The 18,118-nt window shown below is 34.9% G+C and overlaps 1 protein-coding gene across 9 annotated transcripts in view; it reads left to right on the plus strand.

Annotated features, from left to right (window-relative positions):
• Positions 1–18,118, plus strand: part of ERCC6L2 (ERCC excision repair 6 like 2) — a 136,478-nt gene that overhangs the window by 14,868 nt on the left and 103,492 nt on the right. For 8 of the 9 annotated variants that reach the window (XM_033236637.1, XM_033236645.1, XM_033236641.1 and 5 more), the window contains exons 3-4: positions 7,535–7,657; positions 16,764–16,957. In XM_033236637.1, the coding sequence (XP_033092528.1) occupies positions 7,535–7,657; positions 16,764–16,957 (317 nt within the window). The remainder of the gene's footprint in view (positions 1–7,534; positions 7,658–16,763; positions 16,958–18,118) is intronic. The other variant, XM_033236640.1, reaches the window with a different exon arrangement.

Genomic DNA, 18,118 nt, shown 5'->3' on the forward strand with positions numbered 1-18,118 from the left:
ATTCTTGCCTCTATTGGTGAAAATATTGACATATATAGAAAGGTTATGTAAATTGCCCATTGTCACATAGCTAGTGTGAAACGGGTTGGTCAGACACCAAAGTCTTTGGGATAAGTCCTGCAAATTGAAATGCAAGTTTTGTTAGAATATTTTAAAACTTAGGACAAGTTTTAACCATCCTATTTGTCATTTTTTAATAATATTTTAGCCAACATAAATTTGCAAAAGCTACTTTTGTATTATATACAAGATCACATGCAAGGAACAAAACCTTCTTACCTTAAGGAATGATGCCAGAAAAATAGCTAATGTGTTTTTGTTTTTTCGGACAATGTCTCGCTCTTTTGCCCAGGCTGGAGTGCAGTGGTGCAATCTTGGCTCACTGCAGACTTAACCTCCTGGGCTCAAGTGATCCTCCCACCTCAGTCTCCCGAATAGCTGGGACTACAGATGCGCACTACCAGGCATGGGTAATTTTTGCATTTTTTGTAGAGGTGGGATTTCACCATGCTGCCCAGGCTGGCCTTAAACTCTTGAGCTTGCCCGCCTCTGCCTCCCAAAGTGCTAGGATTAAAGATAGCTACTGTTTGCCCGTAATCCCAGCACTTTGGGAGGCTGAGGGGGGTGGATCACCAGAGATTGGGAGTTCAAGACCAGCCTGACCAACATGGAGAAACCCTGTCTCTACTAAAAATACAAAATTAGCTGGGCGTGGTGGCATAAGCCTGTAATCCCAGCTAACTCAGGAGGCTGAGGCAGGAGAATCACTTGCACCTGGGAGGTGGAGGCTGCGGTGCACTCCAGCCTGGGCAATGAGAGTGAAACTCTGTCTCCAAAAAAACCAAAAAAACAAAAAGCTCTTGTTTATTGAATCATTGATATTTACTGACTTGCCACTTTACAGACATACTTTGTAATTTTTTTAAGAATAAAAATAATTCTGATTACACCATAATACACAGATGCATTCATATAAAACTGCAAGATGTAATTTTTAAATTGAGGTTAAATCCACACAACATTAATTCATTATTTAAAATGATTAATTGAGTGCATTTAATGCGTTCAGAATGTTGTGCAACTCCCACCTCTTTGTAGTTTCTGGGTTGTTTCCACTTTTAGTTATTATGAATAATGCTTCTGTAAACATTTGTTTACAAACATTTTTCTTGTATGTATTCCTAGAATTGGAATTACTGGGTTTTATGGTAATTCAGTGTTTCTTTTTTTCGTCGAGGAACTGCAGTACTATTTTCCACAATGGCTAAAACATTTTACATTCCTACCAACAGTTGTCCAGGTTTCCTGTGCCTCCGCATCATTGCCAGCACTTGTTATTTTTTGGTTTTCTTCATTATAGCCATCCTACTATGTGTGAAGTGGTGTTTCATTACAGTTTTGATTTGCATTTCTGTAATGGCCAGTGATGTTGAACATCTTTTCATGTGCTTTTTTGGCCTTTTGTATATCTTTAGAGAAAGAAATACGTATTTCAGTCTTCTGCATGTTCTTTAATTTCATTGTCTTCTTTATTGTTGAGTTGTAAGACTTCTTTTTATATATTAGGTACTAATCCCTCATCAGATACGTGATTTGCAAATATTTTCTCCCATTCTGTAGTTGTCTTTTTATTTTCTTGTTATTTTACTTTGATGCACAAAAGTTAAGTTTTATGAAGTCCAATCTGTTTTTTTATTTGGTTGAACAAGTTATAATTTTAATGTATGTGTAAATAAATTTTAAAAATAGGACTATTATTTCCATATGTTATTCTGCTCCTTGCTTTTTTTCACTTAAACATGGGTCTTGGAGATCTTTTTATGTTGGTACGTAAGGATTGTCCTCATTCATTAATTAATAAATTACCACATACTGTAGATGATATGTTCTGTAACTTTACCATTCCTCTAGGGACCTAGGGAGAAAGATTTTGGGGTTGTTGCCTATTTTAGGAAATGGCAAATAGTGAATATCTGTAGGACAGAATCCTAAGAGTATTTCTGTGTAAGATAGATTACTAAAAGTCAAGTTTCTGGGTGAAGTGTATAAATCTTTTTTTTTTTTTTCTTTTGAAACAAGGTCTTGCTCCGTCGCCCAGGCTGGAGCATCGTGGTGATCTTGGCTCACAGCAACCTCTGCCTCCTCTTCAAGTGATTCTCATGCCTCAGCCTCCCAGGTAGCTGGGATTATAGGCGTGTGCCACCATACCTGGCTAATTTTGTATTTTTTAGTAGAAGCAGGGTTTCACCATGTTGGCCAGGCTGGTCTTGAACTCCTGACCTCAAGTGATCCACCCACCTAGGCCTCCCAAAGTGCTGGGATTCCAGGTGTGAACCACTGTACCCAGCCAGATTTGTCTATTTCTTTTAATCTGCCAGTTTTACCTGCATATAATTTTAAGCTCTGTTACAGGGTCACAGATCTTTATGGTTGTTATATCTTCCTTATGAATTGACTGTTTTTTTTTACTATGAAATGTCCTTTGTAGGTGGCTCTTTTATTCATTCTGACAATCTCTGATATTTAATTGGAATATTTAGTTCATTTACATTTAATGTAATTCTTATGTTTGGATTTGGATATAACATTTGCTTTCTGTTCATTCAGAAACAGTCTGATTTGAACAGTTTGAACAACCTGTTTTCTGTTCTTCTTTCCTGCCTTCTTTTGGGTTGATGTGATATTTTTTAGAATTTGATTTTAATTTTTCTATTGACTTTTTATCTATACTTCTTTGCTTTTTATTTTTAGTGGTTCCTCTAGTGATAAAATATACATTCTCAACTTTTTGCAGTGTGCCTAATAATGTACTGCTTCAGGTAAAATATATTTTTTGTAGTAGGTCATTCTATTCTCATTTTAAGGAATCTAGGAGTTAGGAATGCTACGCGTAATGCCTAAGATACCTAGCTGATAACTACCTAATACCTAAATTTCAAAGGTTAAACCAAACTTACATTTGCAGAATATAGCCAGTTTGGTTTTGGTATATATTATTTCCTTTTTTAAATTTCTGTGTTCTGTGTCCTAACATTTTGTTTAAGAGTTCGGCCTCTATATGAGTAAGATAAATTGGCTTGTAAATTTCCTGTGTTATAATGTTCTTGTCAGATTTTCTTATCAAAGTTATGCTGAACTCATAAAACGAGGTGAGAGTATTTTCCCCTTTTTCTAAACCCTGAAAGGGTCTGTTATAGATTAGCATTACATTTTTCTTAAGCATTAAGTAGAATTTGTTGGTGAAACTATCTGGCCCTAAACTTTTCTTTGTGGAAGGTTTATAATTACGTATTCAGGTTTATTTCATGGTTTTATGAGTATGTAGATTTCCTTTTCTTGTGTTGGTTTTTGATAAGTTCTATTTCTACATTTCCTCTAAATGTCTACATTTATTGGCAAAGCATTATTATGGGTTATACATATTTTTTGTTTGCCTTTTCTCTTTTCTTTTATCTTTATCAATTTTGCCAGGAGTTTATTTAAAAAATTCTTTCAAAGGATGATGGTTGATCATTTTTTATCATTGTTTGATCATTGATGGTTGATCATTGTTGATCATTTTCATTGTATTTTTTAGTAATTTCTGCTTTCTGTGTTAAATTTTCTGTTATTTTCTTAAGTTTTTGAGATAGATTCTTTGATAACTGATTAATAGTCCCTTTTCTTTACTAATACAGATGCTCCTTGACTTACAGTGGGGTTATGTCCCCATAAACCCATTGTAAGTTGAAAATATTGTAAGTTGAAAACACATTTAATACACCTAACCTACTGAATGCTATAGCTTAGCCTATCCTACCTTAAATATGCTCAGAACACTTAACATTAGCATATAGTTGGGCAAAATCATCTAACACAATGCCTATTTCATACCGAAGTGTTGAATCTCATATCGTTTATTGAATATTTCACTAAAAGTGAAAAGCAATGATTGTATGGGTACTTGATTTACAGTTCTACTGAATGCATATTACTTTTACACCATTGTAAATTGAAAAATTGCAAGTTGAACTGTCGTAAGTTGGGGACTGTCTGTAATATTCATTTAAGTCCCTAAGGCACAGCTTTAGCCGTATTCTACAAATTGAACATGTATTGTTACTCATTATTTAATTCAAATATTTTATAATTTATATTGTGAGTTCTTTGAACTCTGTTCCTTACTGTCCAAACATTTGGAGATTTTCTGCTTATATTTTTGTTATTTCTAGTTTCTTGTATTGTGATCAAAAAACATATTCTGTATGGTTTCTGTCTATTGAAATGTACTGAGACTTCTGTGACCTGGCATACATCAACCTTAGTTTCACTCTTGTTGCCCAAACTGGAGTGCAATGGCACGATCTTGGCTCACTGCAACCTCCGCCTAGGTTCAAGTGAATCTTCTGCCTCAGCCTTCCGAGTAGCTGGGATTACAGGCACGCACCACCATGCCCAGCTAATTTTTTGTATTTTTAGTAGAAATGGGGTTTCACCATGTTAGCCAGGCTGGTTTCGAACTCCTGACCTCAGGTGATACGCCCTCCTCGGCCCCCCAAAGTGCTGGGATTACAGATGTGAGCCACTGCGCCGGGCTCCACATGTCAACTTTGGTAACTATTTTGTGGGTACTTGAACTGAAACTGCTTTGCAGTAGTGTGCAGTGTTCTAGCAAATGTTCACTAGGTCAAGGCTGACAATCGTTATTAAAGTCTTCTGTATCTTTACTGATTATTTTGTTTGTTCTTGCTGAGTTATTTTAAAATCTACCATTGTGCTTGTGGATTTGTCTACTTTTATTTCAGTAAATTTTTCTTTATTGATAAGTTTAGACTTCTTAAAATTTCCGAGTGAACTAATTTATTATCAATATTAAGTTAAAGTGTGCCTCTTTAATTTCATAATAGTTTTTTGCCTCAGCATCTTTGTCTGATATGAATATAGCTGTATCAATTTTCTTTGATTTTTGTTTACATGGTCTGTCATTTTTATTTTCTAATTAGAACTTTATCCCTTTTTTTTTTTAGAAGTTTTTCTTGTAAATGGCAAGGAAATATATTTTATTTGGACAATCTTTATCTTTTGTTTAGACTGTTTAGTCCATTTCCATATAATGTGCTTTCAAATATATTTTGATTTAAGCTTAGTATTTTACTGTTTGCTTTTTATTTATTCCATGTCATGTTTTTCCCACTTTTTTTGTGTCCTTTTGGACAGATTGTTTCCTATTACATTATTATCCCCTTTTATTAGGTACCCATTCTTTTATTTTTCTATTAATGGTTGCCCTAGAGATTACAATAGATACCATTGATTTATCATAATCTAACATAAATTAGTACTTTAATTTCCTCCCTACAGCATGGTGACCTCAGAATATTATAACTACACTTGTGGGCCGGGCGCGGTGGCTCAAGCCTGTAATCCCAGCACTTTGGGAGGCCGAGATGGGCGGATCACAAGGTCAGGAGATTGAGACCATCCTGGCGAACACGGTGAAACCCCGTCTCTACTAAAAAAATACAAAAAACTAGCCGGGCGAGGTGGCGGGCGCCTGTAATCCCAGCTACTCGGGAGGCTGAGGCAGGAGAATGGCATAAACCCGGGAGGCGGAGCTTGCAGTGAGCTGAGATCCGGCCACTGCACTCCAGCCTGGGCGACAGAGTGAGACTCCGTCTCAAAAAAAAAAAAAAAAAAAAAACTAGTGCTCCTTCCGACTAATATACATTTATTGTTATAGCTTTTAATCTGTTGATTTCAACAAAACTTTTTAATTTTCATAATGTCAATCAATATACATATATATTTTGTATATATTTACCATTTTGTTGCTCCTAATTTTTCCCTGTGTCACCGATCTTCTATCTAGAGTCATTTTCCTTGTACCTGAAAACATTCTTTAGATAGTTTCTTTAGTGTGGGTCTTTTGGTGACGGATTAGCTCACTTTTTGGTTGTCTGAAAATCTTTACCCTTCATTCTTGAATATCATCCATAGGTATAAAAATAGAGGTTGCTTTTATTATCACTTTGAAAATATTCTCTAGTATCTTCCATTCTTTTTCCTGCAAGGTCAGCTACTTGTCTATTTGGTTTTTTTTTTTTTTGCTTTTTTTTGAGACAGGGTCTTGCTGTGTGGCCCAGGCTGGAGTACAGTGGTGCTGTCACGGCTCACTGCAGCCTCATTCTCCTAGGCTCAAGCAATCCTCCTACTTCAGCTTTCCAAGTAGCTAGTGACATAGGCATGAGCCACCCTGTGCCCAACTAATTTTTGTAATTTTTGTAGAGATGGGGTTTTGCCGTGTTGCCCAGGCTGGTCTCAAATTCCTGGGCTCAAATGATCCACCCGCCTTGGCCTCCCAAGGTGCTGGGATTACATGTGTGAGCCCCGTGGCCGGACCGGCTGTTGCTTTTTTGTAGGTGATCTGTGGTGGTTTTTTCTGGCTGCTTTTAACAAACATTTTTCTGTCTCAGGTTGTTTCAGTGAAGCACCTGCTTGTGGTTTTTTGTTCGTTTGTTTTTGGTTTTCATTTTGTTTTGGTTTTGGTTCTTAGAAGAAGATTTTGAATCTGTGGCTTGATTTTTTAAAAATCAGTGAAGTTTTCAGCTTTTATTTCTTCAGACACTTCTCCTGTATCACTTATTTTCTTCTATCATTTGGGATTCAGACTAGGTATCCACACCCTTGTTAAGTATACTGTTTTCTATAATGTTTCTGATTCTCGCATAGTTTTTTGTTTTACATAGTTTTTTTCTTATAGAATTTATTTTTGTAAGGTAACGATCAATTATTTTCTTCCATATGGATACCTCATATACCTTTCTTCCCAATCTTTAAAACAACCCTACCAAAATTATTTTTTGCCATTTTTACAGATACTATTCAGAGAGGTTAACTACCTTGTCCAAGTTCATAGAGCAGCCAAGCGATCAGAGCCAACATTTGATTCAAAGTCTAATCAATTCAGTATTTCTTGCTCTTTATTATATGAGGTTATGGTTCCTTTTTTCTATCTGTCTGTTTTTCTCACTTGATTTTTGAAGATGAGCTGTTATTCAAAATGTTGTATATATTAATGAATTAGTCTATCTTAAAATAACATTTTGCCATTTCACATATATTTATTAGATAAATAGAAATGTACAAATTAATGGACCAAATATTATCCCCCTTAAGGAGTTTATTTTCTACGTGGAAACAAGAATGTATACAGTTTATTTTAATAGAGGATATGAAGAGATAGTTTCCATGGTTAGAAACAAATAAAAAGGTAGTGTCTCAAGTGATGGAATTAAGAAAGAATTCATTGGGTAGGTAGAAGTTATCGTGAAAAGGGTAATGTGAGGATTTTTATTTATTTGTTTACAAGTGTGAAAAATACTGTTTGTTACTAGAAATAAAGAAAATCTGTACTAATATTTCATGTTCTATTTTCCACCCAACAAATCTCTTTGTTGTACATACTTTGTCACTAATTGAATAGTCATGTAAGCAGTGAAATTTTGTACGTCACGATACATTATACACAGTGATTGAAAAAGTCTTTTTTCCCCAGGTTATTTCATTTCTGGCTGCAGTTTTGCATAAAAAGGGAACTCGTGAGGATATTGAAAATAACATGCCAGAGTTTTTACTAAGAAGTATGAAAAAAGAACCCCCTTCTTCTACAGCAAAAAAGGTAAAATCTCTAGACATATTTGACTCATGATGCTGGTATTACAAAAGCATATAGAAATATTTAAATATCACACATTAAAATGTATTAGTATAAATTTTAAAACCTTAGAATTTAAAGATATTATTAAAATATTTGTTTTATAGTTCTAATTTTTGAAAGATTACCAATTTTATTCGCAAGTTAAATTTGATTGACTATCATAATGGCAAAACAGAATTTCAGCTTGGGTTTGCTTTGGGGTTTTAATCTGTTGCTTGGCTGGATTTACATGATTTACTTAGGTTGATTTGTTAAACTTCCATGAATGCGTATGTAAAGTTATGTATATGTAAATGTATATGTAAAAGCTTCACTATATTGTTTTTTATTTACATGAGAATGTAAAGGCGATAGTTATCGGTAACAAAAGTCCTTCATGAACTTATTTCAAGTTGTCTAGCTGACTAATTGCATCCAAAAAATATGAAGTAAGTTCTACGAATACAGGAAAGTTGGAATCAGAACGACCAGGTCTGTGCTTATTTCTGTCTCTGCCCTTATGTCTGTGAATATGCCAGTCATGTCCACACTTCAGTTTTCTCCTTCATAAAAGTATGTTTAGAAATATGTTATATAGGATTCTTATAAAAAAGTTTCTAATAAAGCAGTGAAATACTAAAAAGTATATTATACTTACATGTCTTTTTAAAAATACTATTCTCAGCCTGCAGGAAACCAGATAAGAATAAAAATGAAGTGATTTTATGAAATCTTTTATCATATTTGGTCATGAACTACTTACCATAAGTTTTAAAACAGACTCTTTCATACAAGTCTTAAATACAAGATTGCTGAGAAGTCCAAGTTTACTTTTGTCTATCATAACGACCATTTCAGTGCAAACTTTTCAGAACTACTGGCTCAAGATATTATAATTGCTGTCATTTTAAATTCTCTTAGTTTTTCAATAGCATAAATGCATCCTGAGTATCAGATTCAATGTGATCCTGAAGATAATAACGGTACTTAATGTATTTTAAGTATTCAATAGCTCAAGTACTGTTTTTAGCTCTGAATTCAGTTGTTCCCTGGTTCTCAGTGTCACTACAGAGCCTATATATATCTCTTTTATGCAACTGTGACAGCAGACAGGAGAGAGAACAAAACAGGGAAAAGTAATATTTTAAATATATTAAAATACTTAAAAGATATTTAAAATATTATAGAACAAGAATGGGCCAGGCACAGTGGTTCATGCCTGTAATCCCAGTACTTTGGGAGGCCAAGGAAGGCGAACTGCTTGAGCCCAGGAGTTAAAGACCAGCTTGGGCAACATGTCAAAACATCTTTCCTACTAAAAATACAGAATATTAGCTAGGTGTGGTGGTGTGTCCAGTAGTCCCAGGTACTTCAGAGGCTGAAGTGGGAGGATCACCTGAGCCTGGGGAGGTTGAGGCTGCGGTGAGCCATGTCTGCACCACTGCACTCCAGCCAGGGCAATAAAGTGAGACCCCTGTCTCAAAAAAAAAAAAAAAACAAGAATGAAAGAAAGTAAAGTTAACAAAGATACTCATTTGATAATGTGGTAAAATATGCTTATAATAGTTACCTCAGTTGACTCAAATTCCTCTCCTTCCTTTCTTTTTCTTTCTCTTTATATATATATGTATGTGTGTGTGTGTGCATATATGATGTATCATATCACACACACACACACATACATATACAGTTGTCCCTTGGTATCCATGTGGAATTGGTTCCAGGACCTCTCTTGGGTACCAAAATGTGTGGATTCTCAAGTCCTTGATATAAAATAGTATATTTACATATAACCTATTATCCTCCCATATACCTTAAATCATCTGTAGTTTACTTAGTGCAATGTAAAGTCTACACAAATAGCTTTGATATTGTTTTGTGTAGGAAATAATGACAAGGTCTGTGTACATGTTCAGTGCAGATGGAATTTTTTAGTATTTCAGTTTGTAGTTAGTTGAATCCACTGTTATGAAACCCACAGATATGGAGGAACACCTGTAAATTCCTTGCTATAATGTACATCGCTATTTACCTTCTTCAGTTGATCTCTTAATTTATTTATTTCCAGTCTTTTTGTATTCTAATAAATTACCTTAAAGCTGTAAGTGTTCCTTTGGGCCAGGCATGGTTACTCACACCTGTAATCCAAGCACTTTGGGAGGCCGATGCGGGAGGATCGCCCAGGAGTTTGAGACCAGCCTGAGCACCATAAGGAGACCCTGTCTTTACAGAAAATAAAAAAAAAAAACAGCCAGGTGTGGTAGTGTGTGCCTGTGGTCTCAGCTACCGGGGAGGCTGAGGTGAGAGAATCTCATGAGCCCGGGAGTTCTCGGCTGCAGTGAGCCGTGACCATGCCACTGCACTCCAGCCTGGGCAACAGAGAAGACCCTGTCTCAAAAAAAAGTTCCTTTCAGTACTCCTTTGGCTGTGTTCTATCGTTTTTAATATGTAGTCTTTTCATTAGTCTTTTCTAAATTATCTGTAGCCCCAATTTTTATACTGTTTTACCCAAGTACTATTTAAAAGAGACGTTTTAAAATTTCCAAGTGAATAGCTATTGTTGGGGCACAGGATGATAGGAGGGCTGAGCTCTTTTTGACGATTTCTAGTTTTGTTGCATCAGATAACAGCCTTGATATTTTTTTATTTGTGGTAACATCCATGGATCAGTTTTTATGCTTTGATGTTGTACATGGTGTAGTCTCTGTTGTTTTGCTTATATTGTGCATTCTTTGTAATCATGGTCACATGGTTTTATATATTTCTATTTAATCATGTTTGTTAATTGCATTGTTAAAATGTTTAATAGTGTTATTTTCTTTTTGTCTGAGCATTTGGATCTGGAAAGAAATACGTTAAATTTTCTTGTTATGACTTTCAGTTTATTTCTGTTTGTGTTCATACCAACTTTTGCTTAGTGTCTTCCGTTAATTCTTCAGAGGCCAGGTGTGGTGGTTTGTGCCTGTAGTCCCAGCTACTCACGGGGCTGAGGTAGGAGGATCACTTGAGCTCAGGAGGTTGAGGCTGCAGTGAGCCGTGATTGTGCCACTGCACTCCCACTTGGGTGACAGAGTGCGACTCTGTCTCAGAAAAAGAAAAAACTTCTTCGGTAAATTTTTTGTGTTTGTGTATTGCTGTCACACTTGATTATCCATAGGCTTATCTGCCTATAGAATTTTAGGTTCAAAATTTTCTTTTATAATGACAAAGCTCATTTTATTATCTTCTGTCACTCCATATTGCAGATGAGAGTTCAATGTCAACCTGACTTTTTCCTTGGAAAGGATTTTTTTATTTAATTGTTTGGAAGTATTAAGGACTTTTTTAATTGATGAAATTTGGAAATTTCCGTGAGTCCTAACACTCACTGTGGAATTCTTCCAAATAAATTTTGCTTTAGAAAAATATATACAGTGCTTTATGCAGGGAAAGTTGCATACTGATGCTAGTATCAGTTTCTTTGATGACTGGTGTAACTTTTCCTTCTTAAAATTACTTGGCCATTATTTTTCTTGACTCAGTCTTTCCAACTGCCTTAGCTGTTTTGTTGAGTTTTGTTTTGCTTATCGTTGTTTTTTAGGTTCCTTCTAGGAAGAGTAAAGTTTTTAGTGGGGGAGGGCGGGGGAGTTTTTGCTTTCAGAGGTGTAAGATGGGTTGCTCAGTTCTTCAGGTGAGCTAGTTCTCATCTGCTCCTGCAGTGTTCTGACCTGCTGGTACTGCCCTTCCAGGCATTCTACCACTATTATGGATTTATTAGATTTGTTCTTTTGTTTCATTGGCATCAACACAAACATATACTGAGTTAGTCATCTGAACTGGAATTTAGAGTTTTTAATGGAATCACCAGTGACATTCTACAGTATTTCCCAAAAGTAAATACAAACAAAAATTGTAACTTTGAAAGTTTTAAAAGATAAATTTGTATTGGTTCATTTAAAACAATGTACGTTTTAAAAAGACAGTTTGTGAAATGGAGAAGAAATCAGTTCTTTTGTATTTATTATGCTAATGCCAGAATTACAATTGAATTCTGAAAAATTAATGGTGATGCTTGTTGAAGAAAGCCCTTTAATGAACTGAGTGTTACAAATTAAGGAGTGGTGGGCCTAAGGTATGTGTGTGTGATACGATCCATCTCATATACATTTAAAAACTTTTCAGGTGTGAATAAATCATCTAAGAATGCATGAATGTTTTGTGCCAAGAATAAATTCTTAAAGGAAAAGATACAAGCTCTGCATTTTAAACATTGATTTTTGGAATGGCGCTTTAGATGTAGGCTAAGTTTTGATTGAAATTCAGTTTTTATGAATCATAGTAAATTTATTATAAAATATTATCTTGCATGATGAAGCTTGAGAGATTCTAAGTGAAATTCATAATTAATGCAAAAGAGGAGGATTTTTGTAGCAATCATAATACGAGCATCAGAAACAATTTCAATGACAATTTAACAAAAACATTTTATAATTATTTTATTTACTATACATTTCTTTTTAGTTCTTCATATGTACCAAGAGGATTATGTTGCACATGATGCTCCCTTGAGCATCCTTATGCATATATCTTGACAACTTTTGCAACAACAACTGTAGGATAAATTCTCAGTACTGGAATTGGATAGTAGAGCGGGATTTAGGGGATTACTTTTTGATGATAGAATTAAATTACCCTTTATTCCCACCAGTGGTGTGTAAGAATGTCTGTTTCCACCTTTTTATTTGCACTAGGTATTAGCAAACATAAATTTATGACTGAGAGATTTAAAATTTTTATCTTGCTTTGATTTACATTTCTTTATGAGTGAAGCTGTAGCATTTCAGATGCTTAAAAGCTATTTTTAAATCTAATTCTTGTTTTTAATCATAGTCTTTGATTAATAGTCCTTAATGATATATCCTGGAATCTAATTTTTTGCTCATTATATGTTTTGAAAATATTTCTTCGTCATGTAGAGTCAGCTTTGAATTGTGTATTGATTTTTTACAAATGTTTAGGTAGTTACAGGTATTGGTCTTTATAGTTTCTGGGTTTTATGTTTGCCTAGAAAAACTTTTTGTACTCTAAAATTATAAGTACATTCACTCATGGTTTCTTTATAATACGTGTGGTTTTATTTTATACCTTTATATCTTTGTTTCAGCTAGAATTTATTTTGCTGTAGGTGTCTAGTAATCCAATTTTATTTTTCTCAGTGGTTAGCCAGTTATCTTAATGTCATTTGTTGCATAGGTCTGCTTTTCCACAGTGATTTGAAGGGCCACTTTTGTGTAAAATTAAACTCATTTGTATTTCTAGACATTTTATTCTGTCCTAATTATTTGTTCATTTCTCTTCCAGTGCTGAACAGTTTTAGTTACTTTAGCTTTATAATATAAGTTATTATTTGGTAGTTTCTCCTCAGGTTTTCTCAACTTATGAAAAATAAATTTTCTCCAATTTCTCCTCAAAACCTATTGATATATATTAGTTGATATTGTGTTGAATTTATAGTTAACTTTGCTTGTCATTTCCATTCTTATATTTCTTATTTACTTCTCTTTTTTAATTGCAAGAGTTGATATTTATTGATCTGGTTTGTAACTTTCTGGTTTGATAGAATATCAAGTTTTGGCATAATGCCAAACTTTAGTACTTCATGTACTTAGAAAATAGAAGGTGTTCAATTGATGAATGAATTAATACATGAAACCGTACATGTCGATGCTAAGTTAGCAATAATAGTGTATGTTCAGAGGACAGTGACAGTAGACTTGCAACACAGGTTCCACATGGGAATAAGTGTGATATCAAAATGAAAAATAAATTATACCTTTACAGAAAAATTACAGAACGTAAAATTGGAATCCTTGCTAGAAAACTCAAAGTTCTAAAAAAAAAAAAGTTTTTGTATTCCTCTCTCCAATCTTAACTCTCAAAAATACCCAACATAGTTAATGAATTTATTTAATGCCAAAATTTGATATTCTGTCAAAACTTATGCTGTTTTTATACAAAGGAGTTGGAAGGGCCCCTGACTACAGTGGATTCTAAACTGAAATTTCTGTATATTAAATAACCTCTGTATACTGAAGGAAAAAATGATCAGCTATGCACACAGTAGGGTATAAATTATGTTGGGTATTTTTGAGAGAGTTAAGATTGTAGCGATAAATATGAGACTTTTTTTTTTAGAACTTTGTGTTTTCTGCAAAGATTCCAATTTTACGTTCTGTAATTTTTCTGTAAAGGTATAATTTATTTTTCATTTTGATATCACACTTCTTCCCATGCGGAACCTTTGTTTCAACTCTATTATAATCTGTCACTGTCCTCTGAACGTATGTTATTTTTCCTAACTTAGCATCGACATGTATGGTTTCATGTATTAATTCATTCATCAATTGAACTCCTTCTATTTTCTTGGTACTATATGAAGTACTGAAGTTACAGTGATAAATACAGTTATACATCTCAAGAACATAGACTTTTCGATTGAAGGTGCTAACATGATATGTCATGGTAGTTAAGAGTTTTAGAATTAGGCAGACCTAGGTTCAAATAATTGCTTTGCTACTTAATAGCAGTATGACCTTGAGTGTGTTATTTAATATCTCTGTACCTCAGTTTCCTCATCTGTGTTTCTGAGTAAAGTCCCTGAGTTAATTTCTGTAAACTGCTTCTGAAGCCCTTGGCACACAGTAAGTGCTCAATAATGGTTATTATTAATACTATTACTACTTCTGCCACAAAAATTATCACACAATCTTTGAGTATCTCATCACAGTCCACACCACATAGTTTTCCTATGCCGTAGTTCCTGAGGAATCAGATTTGATAGAAAACTCCTTAATAATTGAGCTAGATTCGTTGAAAGATACAAATAATTCAGTATTCTCTAGTTGCACTATTTAACCTAGCTTCTGTTAATTTTAATAATATTTAAGCAAATGAATTTTAATTTTGTGTTAATTTTATATCCAGTTTTATAAAATCGTATTTTAGCTTCAGAATAATAATTATCACCCTTCCCTCATGTCTACAGCAATACCATTCTGAACACACCACATCGCATCTGATCTTGGAAGCTAAGCAGGGTCGGACCTGGTTAGTACTTGGATTAGAGGAATAGCTCCCAGAGTTGCTTTGTGTGTAGTGACTTAGCAGCTGGACACTGCTTTCCATTTTATTGTTTTGGTATCATTTGCTTAAAAAAGACTTATTCAATGAGATATTATTTATTGGATTGTAGGAAATGCTAAGTTCTTAATGTACTTTCCATGGACTCTGCATAATAGCGTAACTCAGTTCTCTGACATCTTTCACTACCAAAATGAATTTTTGAACCATTATTTCACCTTTCATAATTTCGAAGACCAAAGTTTGTAAGAAATATCAAAAATTATGTTGCCACCTTAATTTTTAAACATCTTCTGCAATCTTAGGGCTGATGCCGGGACTCTTTAGATTCATTGGCACCTCCGCTGCATGGCCTCTCAAGTGGAAAACTACTAAGAGTGCTCAGATGCAGTTTGCACCTAGCATTGTCATCCTGTAATATGCAAAAAAATCCAAGGGAGACACTAATTGGACTTAGTACTTGGAGACCTAATTTCATATTTGAAAGTCAAAGAAAAATGGAAATCATAGGATTAACTTTCCCCCAAAGGACAGACATACTTGGTGATGAATCAAGTAGTACTTACATTTGATGGTGGCTTGGGAAAAAGGAACTCTCACATTCAGCATGTTGATTTTCTTTCTTTTTCTTCTTTCTCTTTCCAAAACACAGTCACAAATTTGACTTTTTAGAGTGAACAAATGGCCTAGATGAAATGTTTCACAGAAAACAGGGCAGAATTTAGAGCAGTATTGTATTATTTCTTTGTTAAACTGAATATTTTCTGTATGTTTAGTTGGTTCATCTGTGTCAAGTAGATCAAGTATAAAACTTTAGAAAAGAATCGTACTGGTAACCCTTTTAAACATAACAGGATAGGAATAGTGGTAACAGGGAGAAATAAAAACATTAAAAAGTTAAAATGGTTGATGACAGAGGATTCTGGATTAGTACAGGAAAGCTGCATGAATGTGAGGAATATCCAGAGAGATGTTGGTGATCCTCAGAGGGACTGATTGGTAGGCATTATTAGGGCAGAAGTCCTATTTACCTGAATTTCAAGAGAGAACAGGAGGAGAGTTAAATATTGATAACTCTTGAGGATCTTTGCTATAGGGAGAGTAGAGTAATGAGGTAATAGCTAGAGACAGATGTTGGGTTAAGGAAAAGAGATTTTTTTAAATTTTCGTTTTTTGAATTTTTTTAACTCTAGGAAATATTCGAACATGCTTGTCCATAGGTGATATAGTTCATTAAAATAGAAAAGTTAATAAGGTAGGGGAGATTGGGGGCACTTTCTGCAGCATTGACTTTAGGTTGACGAGAAGGAATGGGAGCTACTGTATACATTCAGGGGTTGTTTTTGGAGAAGAACATGAACAGCATATCCATGGCAACAGGTGGGAGGGCAAAATATATGGAAATGAATATAGATAGGTTATTGATACGATACTGAGAGAAGTTCATCCAGGAAGTTTTCTTCTGATTGCTTCAATTTTCCAGTGAATTTTCCAGTTCTTTAACTGAGAGTATCTGAGAGAGGGGAAGAGGAAATGGACTAGGAAAATGCAAAAGTAAGGAGAGCTCAAGGAGACCATATATTTCAAGAAGAACACGTGGCCTGCTGGTGTGTGTACATTACCCACTTGGCCTTTGAAGCTGTTATTGGGATCTAGATTTTATTCTTTTCTCTCCTTTGGAAGGTTACTTCTCTCTTATTTCTAAATGCCTTTTTGATAGGGGGAAATAAAAAACACGTGTTTCTTTGAGCAAGGTTAGGTGTCTATTATGTCCTGATAAAAAGCTAATTAAATAGCAAAGTACTTTTTGAGAATCTTCAGTGTCCAGATATAGCTAATCACTCAGTTGTATTTGTTGTTACTAACTAGATGTCAAAATTAAGGAAGAGGACTGTTGATATTCTTGATTTCACTATGGGATTATTTTTCAGTTTTTAAAAAACAACAAAATTTTTTTTTCTTCTTTTAGATGTTCTTAATAGTTGCTCCTCTTTCTGTCCTCTACAACTGGAAGGATGAATTGGACACCTGGGGATATTTCAGAGTCACTATTTTACATGGAAACAGAAAAGATAATGAACTAATTCGTGTAAAGCAGAGGAAATGTGAAATTGCTCTAACAACTTATGAAACACTGCGCTTATGCCTGGATGAACTTAACAGGTAATGGGAATAATAGGAATGATTATATTAATATTCTGCTTACATCCCTTTACGTTAAGATTTTTTTTTTTTTTTTTTTTTTTTTTGAGACAGAGTCTTGCTTTTGTGTTTTTGGTAGAGACGGAGTTTCGCCACATTGCCCAGGCTGGTCTGAAACTCCTGAGCTCAGACAATCCACCCACCTCAGCCTCCCAAAGTGCTAGGATTACAGGTGTGAGCCACCATGCCCAGCCTATACTGTGATTTTTTTTAAAAGAAGTAATGATTATTCCTTTGCTTGATTTAATTTCATTTTAGAATTGTTGAAATATTAATTCATAATAACTTATTCTCTGAGAAGGAAAAACCTGCATCAGGTTTCCTAGAATTTCTTACTCTATTTCTTACATTGATTACAGGATACTTCTTCAAACAACGATTGTTAAAGAGTGATAAGACTTGTCCTAAATCTCTTGTACAGCCTTTTATGCAGACCCTGTCTCTGAACTAGGTCAGTGATCTTCATGAATTACTTCAATTATGGGAGTCTGTTGTGAATATACAGTGGCAAAAAATACGCACACACACAAACACACACAGAACCACTGTAGCATAGAGTATAAGAGAGAAGTGGCCAAGAGATAACACCAGTGAGATAAGCAGGGAATAGATTACAGAGAGTATTGGAAGGTACTTGGAGGGTGTTGGTCTTTATCTTGGGAGCAATAGAGTGCTCCTACAGTGTTGTCAGCAGATTACCAATAGGATAAAAATGATCAGATTTGCACTTTGTAAATACCTTAGTTGCTGTGTGTGCAGACAGAGGAGAGCCAAGCTGAATGGAGAAAGACCAATTAAGAGGCTTGCTGTGGTCTGAATTGTGTCACTTCTTCTCAACCCCCTTCCACAGTTTAAATGTTCAGGGCTCAACCCCAGCACCTCAGAATGTAACTGTGTTTAGAGACAGGTCTCTTTGATTACGTTTTAAAGAGGTGGTTAAAACTGAGGCTGATTGGGTGGGGCCTGGGTCCAGTAGGACTAGTATCCTTATAGCAAGAGAAAGAGACACCAAGGACACACACATGCCACAGAGGAGGGACTTGTGAGGACCCCGCAAGAAGGCAGTCATCTGCAAGCCGAGGGGAGAGGCCTCAGGAGAAACCAGATTTGCTAACACCTTGC

This window comes from Trachypithecus francoisi, unplaced genomic scaffold (assembly GCF_009764315.1).
Source record: "Trachypithecus francoisi isolate TF-2019V2 unplaced genomic scaffold, Tfra_2.0 Lachesis_group16, whole genome shotgun sequence".
NCBI lineage: Eukaryota > Metazoa > Chordata > Mammalia > Primates > Cercopithecidae > Trachypithecus > Trachypithecus francoisi.